At 41.5% G+C, this 18,392-nt stretch overlaps 1 protein-coding gene across 3 annotated transcripts in view; it reads right to left on the bottom strand.

The window, feature by feature from the left end:
• Positions 1–18,392, bottom strand: part of LOC143475714 (cadherin-1-like) — a 121,673-nt gene that overhangs the window by 82,122 nt on the left and 21,159 nt on the right. The window contains exons 3-15 of one of the 3 annotated variants that reach the window (XR_013121194.1): positions 14,378–14,619; positions 13,755–13,898; positions 13,488–13,643; positions 13,171–13,315; positions 12,892–13,064; positions 12,679–12,807; positions 11,884–12,069; positions 11,544–11,788; positions 11,239–11,381; positions 10,935–11,159; positions 10,422–10,640; positions 10,154–10,308; positions 7,753–8,066 (exon numbers count right to left, since the gene is read on the bottom strand). Coding sequence is in view for 2 of the 3 variants with exons in the window: in XM_076973761.1 (XP_076829876.1) it covers positions 10,241–10,308; positions 10,422–10,640; positions 10,935–11,159; positions 11,239–11,381; positions 11,544–11,788; positions 11,884–12,069; positions 12,679–12,807; positions 12,892–13,064; positions 13,171–13,315; positions 13,488–13,643; positions 13,755–13,898; positions 14,378–14,619 (2,075 nt within the window). In the remaining variant the exon portion in view is untranslated. Of the gene's footprint in view, positions 1–7,752; positions 10,309–10,421; positions 10,641–10,934; positions 11,160–11,238; positions 11,382–11,543; positions 11,789–11,883; positions 12,070–12,678; positions 12,808–12,891; positions 13,065–13,170; positions 13,316–13,487; positions 13,644–13,754; positions 13,899–14,377; positions 14,620–18,392 lie in introns of those variants that run through there. The other 2 variants (XM_076973761.1, XM_076973746.1) reach the window with 2 other exon arrangements.

The following is an 18,392-nucleotide window of genomic DNA, read 5'->3' as shown; positions in this document are numbered from 1 at the left end:
CGGACCTTATCCGCGTCTGAAATAAGAGACCCTGAAGGCCGTTTCATCTTAATTATCGGTTCAATTCTGGGAAAAACTATTACCATAATGTCATACCAAATTCATGCAAGACTGCCTCCATCTCTCTTATTTAAAAAAAAGATAAAAATCCATTGGACTGTTCGTCTTATCGACCAATCAGTTTATTGAATGTGGACTTTAAAATTGTTGCCAAGGTCCTTCCACGCAGACTGGATGCCCTACTGCCACGCTTGATACATCCAGATCAAACAGGATTTGTGAGGTCAAGACATGGTTCAGATAATGCAGGGTTGCCAACTCTCACGCATTGAGCGTGAGACACACGCATTTGACTGTTTTCACATGCTCTCACGCCACACTTCCGATATCTCACGCCGAAAAAAAATATCCAGTTTATTTACCTCAGATCCACATATATGATTCAATACGTTACTAGTTCGCTAGCTCTGGCGCCATCCACCGGCGATATAACACTGAATCTGTGTCCATTTTACGTCTGGCCCAATCAATCAGAAATAGTACACGCCTCACAGGCATCAAGATTGGTGGAGAAGACCATCGTATCTCCCTCTATGCAGATGATGTCCTTCTGTACTTGTCCAATCCAAACGCTTCTGTTAATATAGTCTTAGATTTGATCTCTGACTATAGCTCAGTGTCTGGATATAAAATTAACCTGGATAAATTGCTGGCCCTACCAATCAATATCTCACAAAGTGACAATATACGGCAGATAACTCCCTTCCATATCTCTGACACCGGATTTAAATACCTTGGCATAGTAATTACACCCAATTTGAACAACTTATTCACTACCAATTATACACCACTTTGGGACAAAATTGAGCAGGATTTGTGTGTCTGGACCGCTCTCCCAAATTCCTTTTTTGGCCGAATTAATGTAATTAAAATGAATGTCCTGCCTCGACTTAATTATTTTTTCCGAACTCTCCCGTGTTACATACCTGCTAGTTTTTTCAAGAATATAAACTCCAGAATAACGGAATATATTTGGAATAAGAAAAAACCTCGAATCAGGTTCTCAATACTCACTAAAATGAAAAACCAGGGAGGGGCCTCTTTACCAAACTTCCAACTATACTATTGGTCAGCACAAATTATACAAATGTTATCTTGGTTCTTAGATAAACATGATTCTAAATGGGTTGAAATTGAGTCTTTGTCCTGCAAACCTTTGGAATTAAAATCTCTCCCATTTATAAACAATTTAGAAAAATGTCACAGTTTAAAAGACAAATACACAGTTTATAACACACTCTTGGCCTGGAAAGACGTTAGACAATATCTAAAAATCCCAAAAAATTTATCACTGTACTCTCCAATTTGCCATAACCCAGACTTCCCCTCTCAACTAAGGTCTATAGGACTACATACATGGGTCAAATCTGGAATAAGAGATCTATCCTGCATATACGGACAAAGTCTAATGTCTTTTGAGCAGATACCAGAACAGTTTAAGGTCCCCAAATCAGATTTTTATAAATACCTTCAGGTACGTCACTTCATAAGCTCCAAAGAAACCAAACTCCGAACAGAGTTGAATATCATGGAAAATGTTCTTATTAAGCCAAATCCTCGTCTATGTAAAATATCGTATGTGTATTCTACATTCTTTGATGTCAATGAACCATGTTACAATCCATTGAGACAGGCCTGGGAGAAAGATCTTTCTATTAAATTTGACGACGACTCTTGGAATAATATGCATAAGAAAATATTTCCTAGTTGCACTTCCATTAACATCCAAGAACAGAATTTCAAATTCTTTTTTAGATCTTATTTAACACCTTCACGTCTGTATAAGATGTGTAAAAACCCATCTCCACTATGTCCTAAGTGTAACTGATGCAGGTACATTTATGCACATGTTCTGGGAGTGCACTAAAATCCAAGCATTCTGGAAAGATGTTCATCAGGTCATTCAGAAGATGTTAGAAAAACATTTCCACATGTCACCATGTTTGTATCTTTTGGCTCATGATCCCAATGGGGTGCTAAATGGAAACCAATCCTACCTGATGGGTTCACTGTCATACCTAGCAAAGAAATGTATTTTACTGCTCTGGATAACTCCAACTGTCCCAACAGTCAAGATGTGGCTGACACAACTGTCGAATGTCTTTCCACTAGAAAAACTCACGTTTGAAATGCATAACAGACAACAAAAATTCTCTGAAATATGGTCACCAGTTTGGAAAGTGTTGGAGGATTTATGATCTTTCTTCTTGCACCTCATCTGTACCCCTGCCTGCATTGTAATTTCTATGTAATTACTACCTAACACTTTTTTACCATACCCTTTCACTCATTCTTGAGCATTTTGCAATAATGTCAAATTGCATATATCATAGTGGCGATAAACATATGTTTTTGTTTTATTATATTTTATTTTATTTTATTCTACATTACTCTCTTTTTTTCTTTTCTCTTTCTGATTTGTTGTTGTTTTGTTGTTGTTCCCCTTTGTTAATTATAAAATCTAATAAATATACAATAAAAAAAAAAAATTGCAGTATATAGAATCAGGTCACAGTAAATTCAGAAGGCCAGCAGGTGATTCCAGATTTAAAAAGGTCACTTGATGCCAACAACACATTTCAGCACTGTGACTGCCAAAAATGTGAGGAAGTTTTTATTTTTCTGGAAATTATAATGACCACATGGTGACAGTACTACAGCACCAACATTACTCTTTGGCTCCAATCCAATTACAGGTTTGGCCTCTACAAATAAGGTAAACATCTGCAACTGAAATTAGGGTAAGAAAATCACACAGAGGGTCTAGTTTTGTGATCCCCTGCAAGTCACCATGCATAACATCATACCTAGTTGGACAGTGAAAGAATGTGTCACATGCACATGTCACATGAGTTGTATAGTAACGAAGTAGAACTACCGCACTACTGTACTTAAGTACTAAGATGCTGTATCTGTACTTTACTGGAGTATTATTTTTTTCTCCTACTTCCACTTTTACTTCACTACATATTTTCCATCAGTTTAATACTTTTACTCCGTTACATTTTTTACGTGCTGTATAGTTACTCGTTACAATTATAAACATGTTAGCTGGCACTGTCCCCGGGTCAAGCGATCAGGCTGTCTTATGAGAAAACTGCGCATGCTCCAGTCGCGTCTTGTTTACTCTGCTGCTGCCTTCACTCAACACTTGAGCTTCGTAATCTAGGTTCACTTGACACGTCGTGACTGCCGCAAGGGTCTGCGCGGCAAAAATGACGCAATCGTGGTGGCTCCGCCCATGCGCGTTGACCACGCGCGGTTGCGTCGCGAGGTCGTGCGCCTCTCGATTTTTGTGAGTGCAAAATTACAAGGTGGAATTCATGCACTTGTACGGCACTTTGAAGGTCCATTTTAAGTATTTTCCAGCACCTTCAGCTTAATTTACATATTTATACAAATACACATATACTCAAAATTATTCCCAATAATTCGCTTTTTAAAGAGATTAAAAGAGATGGTACCGTGTTTGGCAGTGGCGGACTTAGCAATTTGGGGGCTCAAGGCAAATTTAGCAAGGGGGCCCATCAACATTAATATGCGAGAAATAATTTAGCTAGTCAGGGGGCCCCTACAGTGGGCTGCAGTGGGAGGGGCCCAAGGCAGTTGCCTAGCCATGCCTCTATGCAAAGACCGCCTCTGGTGCATGGCCTATAATTTATTTGAACATGAACATTTTTACCTACACAATCACTAATCACCATGTCAACACAAAACTAATTTTTCAGTATTTTTACATTTTCTCCCGTCTAGCGTTTGCTGCAGTGTGTGACGCTCGCAGAAAGGAGGCACGACGAGCGTCTCAAGGTGCAACACACAACGTTTATTAACGTACACACGAAGTTCAGCACAGATGGTGCAAGCACGCTTGACGCTGCTGCTTACACTGACATGAACTGTAGACAAAGACGAGCACAAGACACCGCGCTAACGCACATTAAATAGGTGAATAACACAGACCCACCTGACCTCGAGACAAGGCACAGGTGTAACAAACGAACACGCTCACAAACAACCCACGCCCACGGAAGTACAAACAAGGACATAACGACACGCAGACAACGTAACGGCACGCCCACAGGGAAGGGTCCGGAGCTGTCACCGTGACAGAACCCTCCGCCAGGGGCTCGCTACTCCCGGAGCGTCCCGCGCAGCTGGAAAGCCCCGAACCAACACCAACGGGCAGGTCCGGAGCCGCCGGGATCACGAGCCTCCGAGAGCAGTCGCCCCCGACGGCGGGAACCGCCGCGAACAGCTCTAGTACACCCTCCCTGGGAAGACAGGGGAGAAAACATTAAACAATGGCACGTTCACAAACACGCACACTGGAACATGAAACACAAGAGGCACAAACAGGAAAAGGAAGTTAGGGAGACACAAGGGGATAGACAAAAACATCGGAACACAGACATTCATTCCCGGAGCTAGGCTTCCCGCCTGAGGCAACGCCTGTAGCGGCGCGAAAGCTCCGGGGGCTGGAGACGCCGCAGATGGCAGTGTACCTCCCGCCTGTTCCGACCGCTCACCGCCAGGTGCCGCACGGGTAGCGGACGCGCTGGGTGTAGCGCGACCAGTAGCCCGCTTGGGGGCAGTCCCTCTGGTGGACGCGCGAGGTGCAGCGCGACTGGTTGACCGCTTGGGGGCCGTCCCTCTGGCGGGCGCGCAAGGTGCAGCGCGACTGGTAGCCCGCTTGGAGGCAGCACTACCGGTGGGTCTCGCGGCAACCTTTCTCCCAGGTCCGCGGCTCCCTCCACCGGGTTTGCCGTAGGGGCTTGCCGCCCCATAAGCCTGCCGGCGCCCATTCCCCCACTCCGGGTACCCCCCGTAGGAGGCCCCGCCCGGTGCCAGGCCAGCTTCCCCTGGCTCCGGTATGGGGTGGTGGTGTCCATCGCCGACTCTCCCTCCTCGGCTACGCTCCAGTCCATGGACTGAGCGGGGGTCTCGCACCGCGAGTGCTCCATGGGCTCCTCCTCGTCGGAGTCCCCACTCTCCGATGCGGGCAGACTGTCCGGTCCGCTCCCACCCCCTTTATAAACGGTCAGGAGCGAACTCGCCGACCGGAGACTCTCCCCCTCACTCTCCTTGCCCTGCTCTTCCTCTTCTGACGGGGCTGAGTACCACGACGGAGGGGGGCTGGTGACCTCCTTCTCCTCTTCATCGGAGTGCTCGGTGTACTCCGACCACTCTGACGGCGGAGGGCTGGTGTCTTCCTTCTCTTCGCCGTAGTACACGTGCGTGTGGTCTCCCTCTCCTCGTCCGACATCGGGGGAGCCGCGGACGTGAGGGAAGGGCAGCTGGTCTCATCCTCACTCTCCTCCTCTCCGGAGTCCTCACTCCCGAACTCATCTTCGGGGGGAGTGAGGGCAAAGGCGCCTACCCCTAACACCAACGGTTCTGTCTCCTCCAGGTCCGCCGGGGGGAAGGTCCCTTCTGCAGGGTATGCCAGGTATGTCTTTCTGTGACGCTCGCAGAAAGGAGGCACGACGAGCGTCTCAAGGTGCAACACAACGTTTATTAACGTACACACGAAGTTCAGCACAGATGGTGCAAGCACGCTTGACGCTGCTGCTTACACTGGCATGAACTGTAGACAAAGACGAGCACAAGACACCGCGCTAACGCACATTAAATAGGTGAATAACACAGACCCACGTGACCTCGAGACAAGGCACAGGTGTAACAAACGAACACGCTCACAAACAACCCACGCCCACGGAAGTACAAACATGGACATAACGACACGCAGACAACGTAACGGCATGCCCACAGGGAAGGGTCCGGAGCTGTCACCGTGACACAGTGTTGGTTGATGCCGTGTTCTGTTAGCAGTGAACTCCTCGTGCTGAGGGTCAATGACAATGATAACTAAAATAATTTATTATAAATAAATATAATATATAAATATTATTTATTATAAATAATATGTATTTTTGTTTGTTCCTAATTATTAGGTCTGTGTAACTTCAACGTGTTCCACAAAGGCACTAACTGAGGAGACTGTCAGCCAATACGTGTAGCTACAACTTGACACCAACTGAATCAATTTATGGCAAACTTTGGTTCAACTTAATCATATATTACTAGTGTGTACACTCACAGAGTTTGAACTGGTTTTTAGTATTGCACTGCATGATTTTTTTTATGTTTTACACTTACTTTTATTAGTAGCAGTGAGTTTTTTCAGTTATGGACCCTTTACTTTGAAGTTATTTAAAAGATAAATTTAACAGACCACCGCGGAGCCACCGCGCGATTACATCATTTTCAGCGCGCGGACCCTTGCGCCGGTCGCGACGCGTCAAACCTAGCTCAGGGATTACGTCACATGCAGCGCAGTGCGCAGTGCCCTAGTGCCTGTACATTTAAATTTTAATGGTCCAATGAAGGTAATTTAAAAACCAGGACATTTCCTCACTTAAAAAACCCGGGACAGGACGTGAAATACGGACATGTTGAGTTGTCTGCTCATTAGCATAACGTGGTTTACATCCACTGGAAACAAGGTATCGGATGTTGGTATCGGAGCCTCGTTTGCGATTACGAGTACGGGTAAATGGACATGGTATGTATGGAACGCCATTTGGCTCAAAACGTCTAGAATGACGTCCGTCTTAACACGGCATTTTTGTACGTCTTAAGACGTACAAATTTGACGTGTTAACACGGACGTCATTCTAGACGTTTTGAGCCAAATGGCGTTCCATAGGTATCGGGCAAATACCCGATACCAGTATCGGTATTCATGCATCTCTAATTGGCACCTTCCACACCTTCAACATCGAATGATCGTGGCAGTGACGGTGAGGGAGGAGACCACCCTACATCAATGTAAGTTATAAATATAACGCACAGAAGACACAGTTAGGTTAGATATCTTAGCTAACTAACCTAATTATGTTCATGACGTGCTGCAGTATTCATTTAACATTAGCGGGCAATCATAAAGGCGATGTCACGCTGAGTTGTGTGTTTAGCAACAGTAAGCTGTGTCTTTTCAGGCTGACTAATCATGTGCCCATTTTTACAGTGTAGTGTTTTTATAGGGTAAGGGCATTTATTGAGGGTAAACGCAGGACAGTAGGCTCACCCTTAGAACCCGACAGACGGATTTTACGTCCAAAATACACCTCGTTTTCTCAGCTAAATTAAGGCGAACTTGTACTTCTGCCTACAAAGTAGCGGGACATAGGTTATCTGTTTTTTGTGTACAAAGTGTTAAGCCCAGTTTTTTTAGTTGCTACTTGTTTGTACATACAGACCACTTGTATTTGTATTTGACATCTTTGATTTGTGATATAAAAATAATTGATAATCAAACTTTGATGGCTTTCTTTAATTAATTCAAAACACAGTACTTGTACTTTTTACTTTCAGTACTTGAGTAATACATTTTTGAATAAACCACTTGCAATACTTAAGTACAAAAAATGCTGAATACTTCTGTACTTCTACTTAAGTAAAGTTTTTAAAGAACACTTCAACTTCTACTCAAGTACATTTTTTGATAGAGTACTTGTACTTTTAATCAAGTATGGGTCTCTAATACTTTATACAACACTGGTCACATGGTACATCTGTTAAACCAGATGTATTTCAGGTTTTTTTTAATATGGCTGATTATAAATGAGGGGTGGTGAATGCACTGTGATGAAAGGACAATACATGAAATAATTTTCTATCAAATGGCAGAGGCAGAAGCCATGACTTTTATTTAACAAACAAACAAAAAAGTGTTAATAAAAAAACACCACAAAAGCATTTGCACAATACATCTTAAATGGCTAGACAGAATGGTGCGGGTGCAATGAACTTCATATAGTCCAGCTTGAAAACATGTGTGGGGGAAATGCACTTTGTCAAACATTTACTGATTGAGTGCTTTCTAAATCATGCAGGATAGAAAAGCCAATGACCAAAGCTCTGGTCATAAGTAATTTTCAGCAGGGTTCCTTTGGCCCAGTAGCGAACCGTGACCGTTAAACCTGGGCCCGCTCCCATCCCCCCCACTGCAATTAAAAAACAAATAAAAAATCAAGACAACAGTACAGCTTTAAAAATGCAATAAACAATAATATCTGTACTAGATAACTTCTTAAGCAAAATAAGGTTCACAGCTCCATGTTCCTCGGGAGCGGAATATGTAAACAACGCGCATGAGGGCATCAAAGGACTGAATCAAAACTAGCTAGCAGTGGTACGATAACGCCAGCTAGCGTCGCCACAGCGGGCAGAAATTATCATACAGTTAAGCCCGCCCACTAAGAGGGAAGATATGATTTTACTGTCATTTGAAACTGGTATTGCGCTGAATTATAACTGCCAGGCCCTCTGTAAACGAACAGTGGGCATCACAGTCCTGATAGGGGGAGACACAGGCTCACGGGCTTCCACTTAACCCCTCACCTTCCAACACAGATTGAATACACGGGTGAATAATTTATTCGCTTATATATTTGTAATTTTTTAGATGTCGTTTGTCTAACTATAAGTAGATAAAATAAAACTGGATACATTATAATATATACAGTGGGGAAAATAAGTATTTAGTCAGTCACCAATTGTGCAAATTCTCCCACTTAAAAAGATGAGAGAGGCAGGTAATTGACATCATAGGTAGACCTCAACTATGAGAGACAAAATGTGAAAAAAAAATTGAGAAAATCATTTTGTCTGACTTTATTTATTTGCAAATAATGGTGGAAAATAAGTATTTGGTCAATAACAAAAGTTCATATCAATACTTTGTTGTATATCCTCTGTTGGCAATGACAAAGGTCAAACGTTTTCTGTAAGTCTTCACAAGGTTGGCACATACTGTTGCTGGTATGTTGGCCCATTCCTCCATGCAGATCTCCTCACGTTTCATCTTCATTGCCCTTGCTGATGGAAGGAGGTTTGCACCCAAAATCTCACAATACATGGCCCCATTCATTCTTTCATGTACACGGACCAGTCGTCCTGGTCCCTTTGCAGAGAAACAGCCCCAAAGCATGATGTTGCCACCCCCATGCTTGACAGTTGGTATGGTGTTCTTTGGATGCAACTCAGCATTCACTGTCCTCCAAACACGACGAGTTGTGTTTTTACCAAATAGTTCTACTTTGGTTTCATCTGACCATATGACATTCTCCCAATACTCTTCTGGAACATCCAAATGCTCTCTAGCAAACTTCAGACGTGCCTGGCTTAAGCAGAGGGACACGTCTGGCACTGCAAGATCTGAGTCCCTGGCGTTGTAGTGTGTTGCTGATGGTAGCCTTTGTAACGTTGGTCCCAGCTTTCTGCAGGTCATTCACTAGATCCCCCCTTGTGGTTCTGGGATTTTTCCTCACCGTTCTTGTGATCATTTTGACCCCACGGGCTGAGGTCTTGCGTGGAGCCCCAGATCGAGGGAGATTAGTAGTGGTCTTGTAGGTCTTCCATTTTCTGATTATTGCTCCCACAGTAGATTTCTTCACACCAAGCTGCTTGCCTATTGCAGATTCAGTCTTCCCAGCCTACAATTCGGTTTCTGGTGTCCTCCGACAGCTCTTTCGTCTTCACCATAGTGGAATTTGGAGTGTGACTGTTTGAGGTTGTGGGCAGGTGTCTTTTATACTGTTAACGACTTCAAATAGGTGCCATTAATACAGGTAATGTCTGGGGGAAAGAGGAGCCTCTTAAAAAAGAAGTTACAGGTCTGTGACAGCCAGAAATCTTGGTTGTTTGTAGGTGACCAAATACTTATTTTCCACCATTATTTGCAAATAAATTCTTTAAAAGTCAGACAAAATGATTTTCTCAATTTTTTTTCACATTTTGTCTCTCATAGTTGAGGTCCACCTATGATGAAATGTAATGTGCAATGAAATATGATGTCAATTACAGGTCTCTCTCATCTTTTTAAGTGGGAGAACTTGCACAATTGGTGACTGACTAAATACTTATTTTCCCCACTGTATATTTATGTTTTAAGAATATTTTAGGCCCTCTGAGAGGGCGTAGAGGGCCCTGACGGTTCCCCACTGCTTTGGCCTATTTTGAACAGTGTTGAGCATTTTTGCACCAAATAGAAGCTCGGGTGAAAAGAACTATGAAACTGTTCCATATTTACATCCATCCATATGTTTCATTCATGAAGCTGGTTGAACTTTGGCAACACATGGACGAACTCCACATGGCTGCCCCAGTCCTGTCCTCCTCAGTACACATCAGCCAGCTTCTTAAAACTCTTCCACCTCAAGAAGAGCAGCAGCAGAAGGACCAGCACTAGAGTGGAGGACAACACACACTACCATCAACACCAATCGTCACCTAACAACTCAGACACCAGACATCACCTTAGAATTGTACTTGAAGGGCATCAGCAAAAAATGTCTTACACATAAAAGCTAAAATGGCCCCAAGAATTCTGAGGATGGCGGACAGTTCTAATCCTGCCTCGCCTATGTGTGGACAATTGACTTCATTTCCTGTGCAGTCACATACAGAGGCCTGCACACTGTTGTCCTGGAAGAGACCACCACTGTCAAACACCCTCATAACAATATTGTAGTCTCCATGTTCCAGTGGAGTCTTGAGTTCAAGTATGATTCCAGTTCCTGCACACAAATCAAAGCACATTTGGTAGAAGCTCAACAGACCAACATAAATAACTTGGACACAAACTAGGGAGTTTTTCCTTGCCACTGTCGCCCTTGGCTTGCTCACTGGGGGCTAGGACTCGACACTTGTAAAGCTGCTTTGTGACAACAACTGTTGTAAAAAGTGCTTTATAAATAAAATTTGATTGATTGATTGATTGACAAAGACACACACACACACACACACACACACACACACACACACACACACACACACACACACACACACACACACACACACACACAGCTTACTACTGCTGTTCATCCTGACAGTCCAGTTTTTCTGGCCATCTCCCACAAGATCTGCATTATATGGAGAAGTGAAGCCAGGCCCGTCCTTGTCAGTCACAGACAGCAGCACTGGAGCCGACTGCTTGTTGCACAATCTGAAGGATCTCTCCTCAATGACAGGAGGATTGTCATTTACATCCTGCAGCTCAATCACAAGGGTCCCTGTACCAGTTGCTGGAACTGGATCTGCAAAAACAAAAAGCTTTTAGAAGGCACTACTCTGATAAATGTTTCTTCTGAAGACAACATGGGAAAATGAAATTACCATTATCCATGGCCAAGATCAGAGCTTCGTATCTGCCATCTTTCACAACATGAGACTCTCTGTCCATGTCACTCTTGACCCTGATCACTCCAGTCTCTTTATCCACATTCAGCCAGCCGGCAGGATCACTACCTACACGATACCTGAAACATACAGCATGACCTCCGATTACTCCAGCAATGTTCATGCAGCAGAGAGAGAAAGTCTAATCTCTAGCACTACAACCACACACAGATATGGACACAGTTATGGACTGCAGATAAACAGCAGCTACCAAACATTAAAGGCTCTGAGGAAACCCTTACGTGACATTCTGAGACTTTGCCGTGTCAGGATCATTAGCGGTGTACACTGTTAGATCACTGCCAACCTCCTGATTTTCAGATATGGAGATTGTCTTCTTCTCTGGGTCAAACACTGGAGCCTCATTCACATCAATAACATTCACAGTCACTGTGGCAGTGGAGGTGGTCAGAGGTTTGGCAAACTGAACCTCATTCTCAGCGATCACCAACAGAGTGTACTTGCTGTTTCTCTCAAAGTCCAACGGCTAAACACAATACAAAAATAAAAGCAATAAATTCAAGAACCATTCAAACAAACAAAGCTGATCATGTTACCAAACCAGTTTCTGGGGTGCCGTACCTTGACAGTAGTAATGATGCCCTCCTGTTTGTTTGGTCCTGTGCTAATGTTGAAAAACCCACCACTGTTTCCATTAATAATCCTGAACTGTGCTGCCCAGGCAGGTGACTGAGGTTCATCCCCATCAGTCACTGGCATTTTCACCACCACAGCTCCCATTTTATTCTCTGGGACGGACACATTATACTGAAAGACAATGAAGCTTCATTACCGATATGAAAACAATATGAAATGTTTAAATTACATTATTTTCTTATAGGATGGGTTTAAACCCCATTTACAGGTATTTTAACAATCAAAAGTTTGGACACACCTGACTAAATGCATGTTCTTAATAGTAAAGGACATTTTAATCTTTTGTAAAATTTGTTTACAAGAAATATAATTTGGAAAAGGTGTTCTTATATATGGAATCATTCAACACGCGCGCACACACAAAATAAGCTCTAGCTCCTTCCTCTACATGTGAGAAGGTCTTCAGGACAGATGAAATAGCATCATAGGTGCTGCTTCATGAAGCTGGTTAACAGAACACAAAGAACGTGCAAAGCTCTCATCAAAATGTAGGATGGTTACTTCAAAGAATCTAATTTGGCGCATAACATGTTTTCTTTCTTGAGTTTGGCATCTTCCCCTTTTTTTGAAATGTCACAAATAATACAAATTAACAGAGTAGGTGTGTCCAAACTTGACTGGTAGTGTATTCAATGAATCAATCGTAAGTCATCAACAGATGCAGCTACCTGGATAATTTATACAAAACTTTCAGTATTTGGAAGCTGTCACTTTTCTTACCGAGGTCTTCTCAAACTGAGGTGCATTGTCGTTGATGTCGGTTACAGTAATAACAGCTTTTCCTTTGCATGTGAGGCCTTTACCCAGTAAATCTGCAGCCTGGATCTCCAGTGTGTATTCAGGATATTTCTGAAAGATGATCATGATTTAAATTATTTATTATCTCATTCCACATTAAATCCAGCCAATCATAAACCTGATTTCTGCAATCACCTCTCTGTCCAGTCCTTCAGACCCCACTAGAATCGCTCCACTGATGGGGTTGATGGTGAACATGTTTGGATATGGCAGTGCTGGAATCTGACTGAGGATGGTGTATCTGACATCAGCATTGTCAGTGTATGGATCGTCTGCATCAGTGGCTGTGACGGTCATGATCTCAAACCCTTCAGTGAAACAAAGATCATGATATTATGAGCAGAGAATAATAAATGTAATAAATACCAGCCATCACCAACTACTTCATTAAACTATATAGCCACAAATAGCTACCTATATTTGAGACTTCTGGTACACTGCCTAGGAATGTATCTTGGGTGAAGACAGGCTTGTTATCATTCAGGTCAATAACAGCAATTTCAATATCTATTGGCTGTTCCTTTACACTTCCATCTTCAGCAACGGCATGAGCTTGAAGCTGGAATTAGCAGACAAGAACATGCAAACTGATGTCAAAATAGGTACATTCAAACTGTGCATTAATCAGAACAGAAACAAAGCCTCCTTCAGCAGAACACACTGCATCTTGTGTAAGCAACAAAAATATGCCATGTATCATTAGAATTAGTAAGAAACAAAATGTCTCCTACCTGATACTTGTCTTTTTTCTCTCTGTCTAGAGTCTTTGTAACATACATCCAGCCAGTGTTCCTATCCACAGTGAAAAGGTTCTCAGGAGGTTGGTCTGCTCCTTCACCAGTGATGCTGTACCACAGCGGAGTTTCTTTAGCAAGTTTTGACTTGAACTGTCCAAAAATGCAGCAATTAAGTACAAAAAACATCATGTATAAAAGAAAAGTTTAGATGTTTCATCTAATGTTCATCTAGTTTCATCCATGTTACTCAACAGCACACACCTGAACTGTCATCTTTTTAGGGAAAGGACCACTGTCATTTTCTGGATAGGAGATTGGAGGGAACAGCATGCATCCCTGTAACCTCCTCAACCCCACAGAAGATTTAGGAAAATCCAGAAACAAGACAGTTGAGGGGGATTCAGGCTGCAGAATAAAGAAAGAGAAACAAATACATGACCCGATTCTATAATCCTCCCCATACATTACATTTAGTTGTTTCATTTTCACACAAACAAAACTGCCACCTTTAGCACAACACACAAATACATAAACAGAACCGTGTGTAAATAAGGCTGGTGTACAGCATCTGATGCTGTGTACACAAGACACCACCATCGTACATCAGTGGGACTCAAATTCTGTCTTCTAACAGCATGCACTTCATACAACTCCAGGCAAGCATCACTTGAGTTGGGATGTAATTATCTGTAATCAAGTGTAAAAGATTATTGGCTGTTCATATATCAATATCAAACCAACACCAAGTCTTCAAAAAAATAAATGGTATTTATAAATAAAAAGTCATGGGTAAATTGCTAATGGAAAAGATAAAGAAAAAAAATCCAGCATGTGTCACAATTCCTGTTTTGTCCAGCAGAGGTCAGGTTGTGTTGGTGCAGTACCTGTGCAGGTCCCACTGCCTCAGTGTCTTCCTGTTCTCCTCTTCCACCCTCATGTTGCACCCTCACGTACGCCCTGTGTCTCTTGCCCGTGGAGTCCCAGGCATGGACAGAGAACATCTTGTGACCCTCATGAAGAGTGACCTGCCTCTTCAACTTCACTGTTCCATCAGTGGTCACCTCAAACCGCTTATCAGTGGTGTCAAACACCATGCGCGACCTTCCACTACAGTCACTGAAACCCACTGAAAAGAAAGGATGGTATTAAAGATACGGGTATGGGTTTAGGTTAAGATCATAACTGTACATGCATTCTTCTATAATATCAAGGCTATTCTGATTGGCCCTTGATCCTCTGCCAGATCCACAATCTTTCTGATACATCTGAAAGAGCATTAAGGAAGTGATGAATAAATTTCACTGCATATCAGGAACAAACTGGCATTATGAAGCAGCCCAACAGCACATCACAGAGATCAAATGTGCTTCCAATGCTCATCAGACCAATATAGTACTATTCTACATTAAATCATGAAGCACCACCCAATACCCAGAGGTTCATACCACCATTTTACATCAGATGTCTGAACTTCACTACGTAAATCACACTAATGAGTCACTAAATATTTACCTAGTGCACAGCATTATAAAAACAAATTAAGTTATATGGTTACCATGGCATCAATAGTAAACTATGTGCTTCAGATTAACATCTCAAAACAAGATCCAACTTCCATTTTGTGAAAAGCACCAGAGTGAAATCTCGGAGCCATCTAAACACTGGCATAGCGATGGAGGTAAAACTTGATTTTGCTAACTTGGTCATGAATGATCATGTGCTTCCCCACCCACAGAAACTAATGTTCAATCATAGCTCTAAAGCCACCATATAAGCATTAACACCTGGCCTAGCAAGGAAACTCTCCTTATGACAATGAAGAGTTCGTAAGTCATTGTACTTTATCCAGCAAGTACACAACCCTTATCAAAAAAGGTAATGAAGTTGCCAGAGCTCAAGTTGACTGTCACTGAGACATTCTTCTGATAATAAGGACCCTGCCACAGGAGTCCAAACAAACACAAACCCCATCTTGTGTGACACTGATTACCCCTAAAAACCAAGACAGGAAGCCTAACCGATACTTAATTTTTTGTTGCCTTTGTAAAATAATTTATCTTAAGTACACAGTAAAAAAAAATCCAAATTTTATGGAAAATAACTGTACATTTTATATGTAGTTTAACATTTTTTTACAATTGTATACAAAACTTTGTAAAATTACAGACATTATTTGTAATTTGACAAAATATCTTTTATTTCAAGTATTATGTGTCACGTTGTGGGGGGGCCCCCTGCCGGTCGCCCCCGTTTACAGCGGCATCTGTCCTGTTTTTGTCACGTGATGTTGGTCCCTCAGGTGGGCGGGACCCGTGATCCGTCTCACCTGAGGGTCGTTTGTTCGTCTATATATGTCTTGTCTTTGTACCAGTTGACTGCTGGTTATTATTTCCTTCGTTTGGAACTATGTCACGGGTTTTTGGTTTGCGCACTTTCAATTAAACCATCCTCTTTCCCTGAGACTTGGCGTGATCGCTTCCTTTTTAGTTGCTCACCCTGCCCGTCACATTATGATTATAATTACAAGTTACATGCATTTCTCTTTTTTTACAGAAAAATTATAGTATTATTTATAAGGTATTTTTCTGCTTTCTTAAATTATATACAGATTTATGTACAATTACAGCAATTATCTGCAATTAAATATTCGGTTGATTATATAAAGGTTTATGTCTGTAAGAACAAAAAACTTTTTTTTCTGTTATTTGAATCAAAATCTTATTAACATGTATTATCTAATGTCTTTTGGCGATGTGTTTAGTTGTTTGGCACTGCTGGTTTAAACATGATTTTCAATATCAGAAATGAATGGGGTTTTCATAGTATTAGCTTACATGTAGCAAAACCTGTATTTTGATTATTTATTCAGAAGATCCAATGATGTTCAGGGGAAAATGTACACAGAACAAAACATATATGGTCCAGACATACTAATTTGCCATAGAACGTGATGGTAATTGATTTGAAGAAAAAAATAATTTTTGCAATTGAAAATCATGCTTATGCTCATTTTTATTATGACTACATGATGAGGTGTGACTTCAGTTCAGACATTACATTTTTACATTGGCATATCTAAAGTATGTAACTGTAGTGATGGCTGTAGGAGATTTCTGTTGATTGTTCCATCTCTATTGATGTCAGTTCTCATTTTAGTTCTTGTGTAGTCTATGGCAATAGAAAATGGCAGTTTGTTTGAATACTGGACTTTTAAAACAAACATGATTTGAGCTCAACCTGTTGCTTTAATTATAATTGGTTAATCATTCAGGAAATTGGCCAATGACAACTGTTCGCACCTCTCAGGTCATGTTTGAAAATTTCAGTAGGTGTGTGCTGACGATGGACATTAAGTTCAGTCAGCCTACGAGCTATGGTGTTTAGCTATCTATCTGGATTATTTTACACAGTGTTGTATAGTAACGAAGTAAAAATACTTCACTACTGTACTTAAGTATATTTTGGAATACTTTGTACTTTCCTCGAGTTAAAATTTTTTTGACAACTTTCACTTTTACTTCACTATTTTTCTGAATTTAATTGCATACTTTTACTCCGATACATTTTCAATGTTCGGTTTAGTTACTCGTTACAAAAAAAGAGAAAGAGAGAGAAAACGCAATGTTTTGACCCCACCTACTGAAGTTAGAATTATGCCTGGGCTTGTTCATCACCGCCAATAAGATACCTCGCAATCAGCAGCCACATGGAAGACGAGATGGAGACAACAACAACAACAACAGCAGCAGTAGCAGCGGCGACGGACTCGGCTACAGGGGATCCACCAGCAAATCATGAGAACCCGTGGCCTTATTTAAACACAATGTTTGATTTCTTGGGGGTTAAAGATTCGTCGTACCGCATGAAGTGCATGTTATGCCTGCCCAAAGACGTGGAAATTCTATCGTACAGAAACTCCCCGTCCAACTTGAAGAAACACATTGAGGTAACTTCTTATGAAATTGTTATAATCCTCCTGTTTCCTTAGCATGCTCATTAGGCACTATTGTAGAATCTTGAATATAACGTTACCTGTACAAAAGAACTTTTTGTTTGGCATTGTTTCGGTTTCACATGTGTATTTAGCCTAGGCTAAATGTTGGCTGTAGCAGGCTACCTAGCCTCTTTGATTCAAGGGGGGATGAAGGTGAAAGCGATAGCTATTTAGAGTAAATTTAACGAATATATGAAAGGCATGCAAGTTCTAAATGACAAACCATTAACATGTGCTACTCTTTAAAACTGTACTTTTTACTTAATACTTTTCATTACATTACTTCAGTACATCTATTTTTACAGTACTTCTCATACTTAAGTACAAGACGTTTCAGATACTTTAAGACCTTAACTCAAGTAACATTTGAGTCACTGACTTGGACTTTTACCAAAGTCATATTTTGGAGGGGTACCTATACTTTTACTTGAGTGTGAGATTTCGGTACTTTATACAACACTGATTTTACATCTGCCTGCCAAATTATTATTTTGAGTGGATTATTGTTGGATGATTCCACAAAATAAGATGGAAACAGGGCACAGAGGAAGAAAATTTAAGTGAAGCATTATTGGTGACATCAGGTAAGAAAACATCCTTAATTTATGTAAGCTAACATTAGCTAGTTAGCCCAGTCTAAAACACATTTCACTTTAATGTTTCATTTGATAAAGATTTAAACAATTAAATATCAAGATCTAGTATTCAGATGCATTAAAATACTTTAATTCGATCACAGTTAAATACATAATGGGTTAAATAATGCTTTATGCGGTATATCAAGTCTTTGTGATAAAGTTCATTGAAATTTAGCTAACATAGCTAAATCTAAGGACATGGCTAGTTACTCAAATTCGGTCTCGGCCTCATTTTGAATTGGTTTCAAGGTGAGGTGAACCTTGAAA

Source organism: Brachyhypopomus gauderio, chromosome 1, assembly GCF_052324685.1.
Source record: "Brachyhypopomus gauderio isolate BG-103 chromosome 1, BGAUD_0.2, whole genome shotgun sequence".
NCBI classification, from domain to species: Eukaryota; Metazoa; Chordata; class Actinopteri; order Gymnotiformes; family Hypopomidae; genus Brachyhypopomus; species Brachyhypopomus gauderio.
This window is presented reverse-complemented; position numbering and strand designations above follow the sequence as displayed.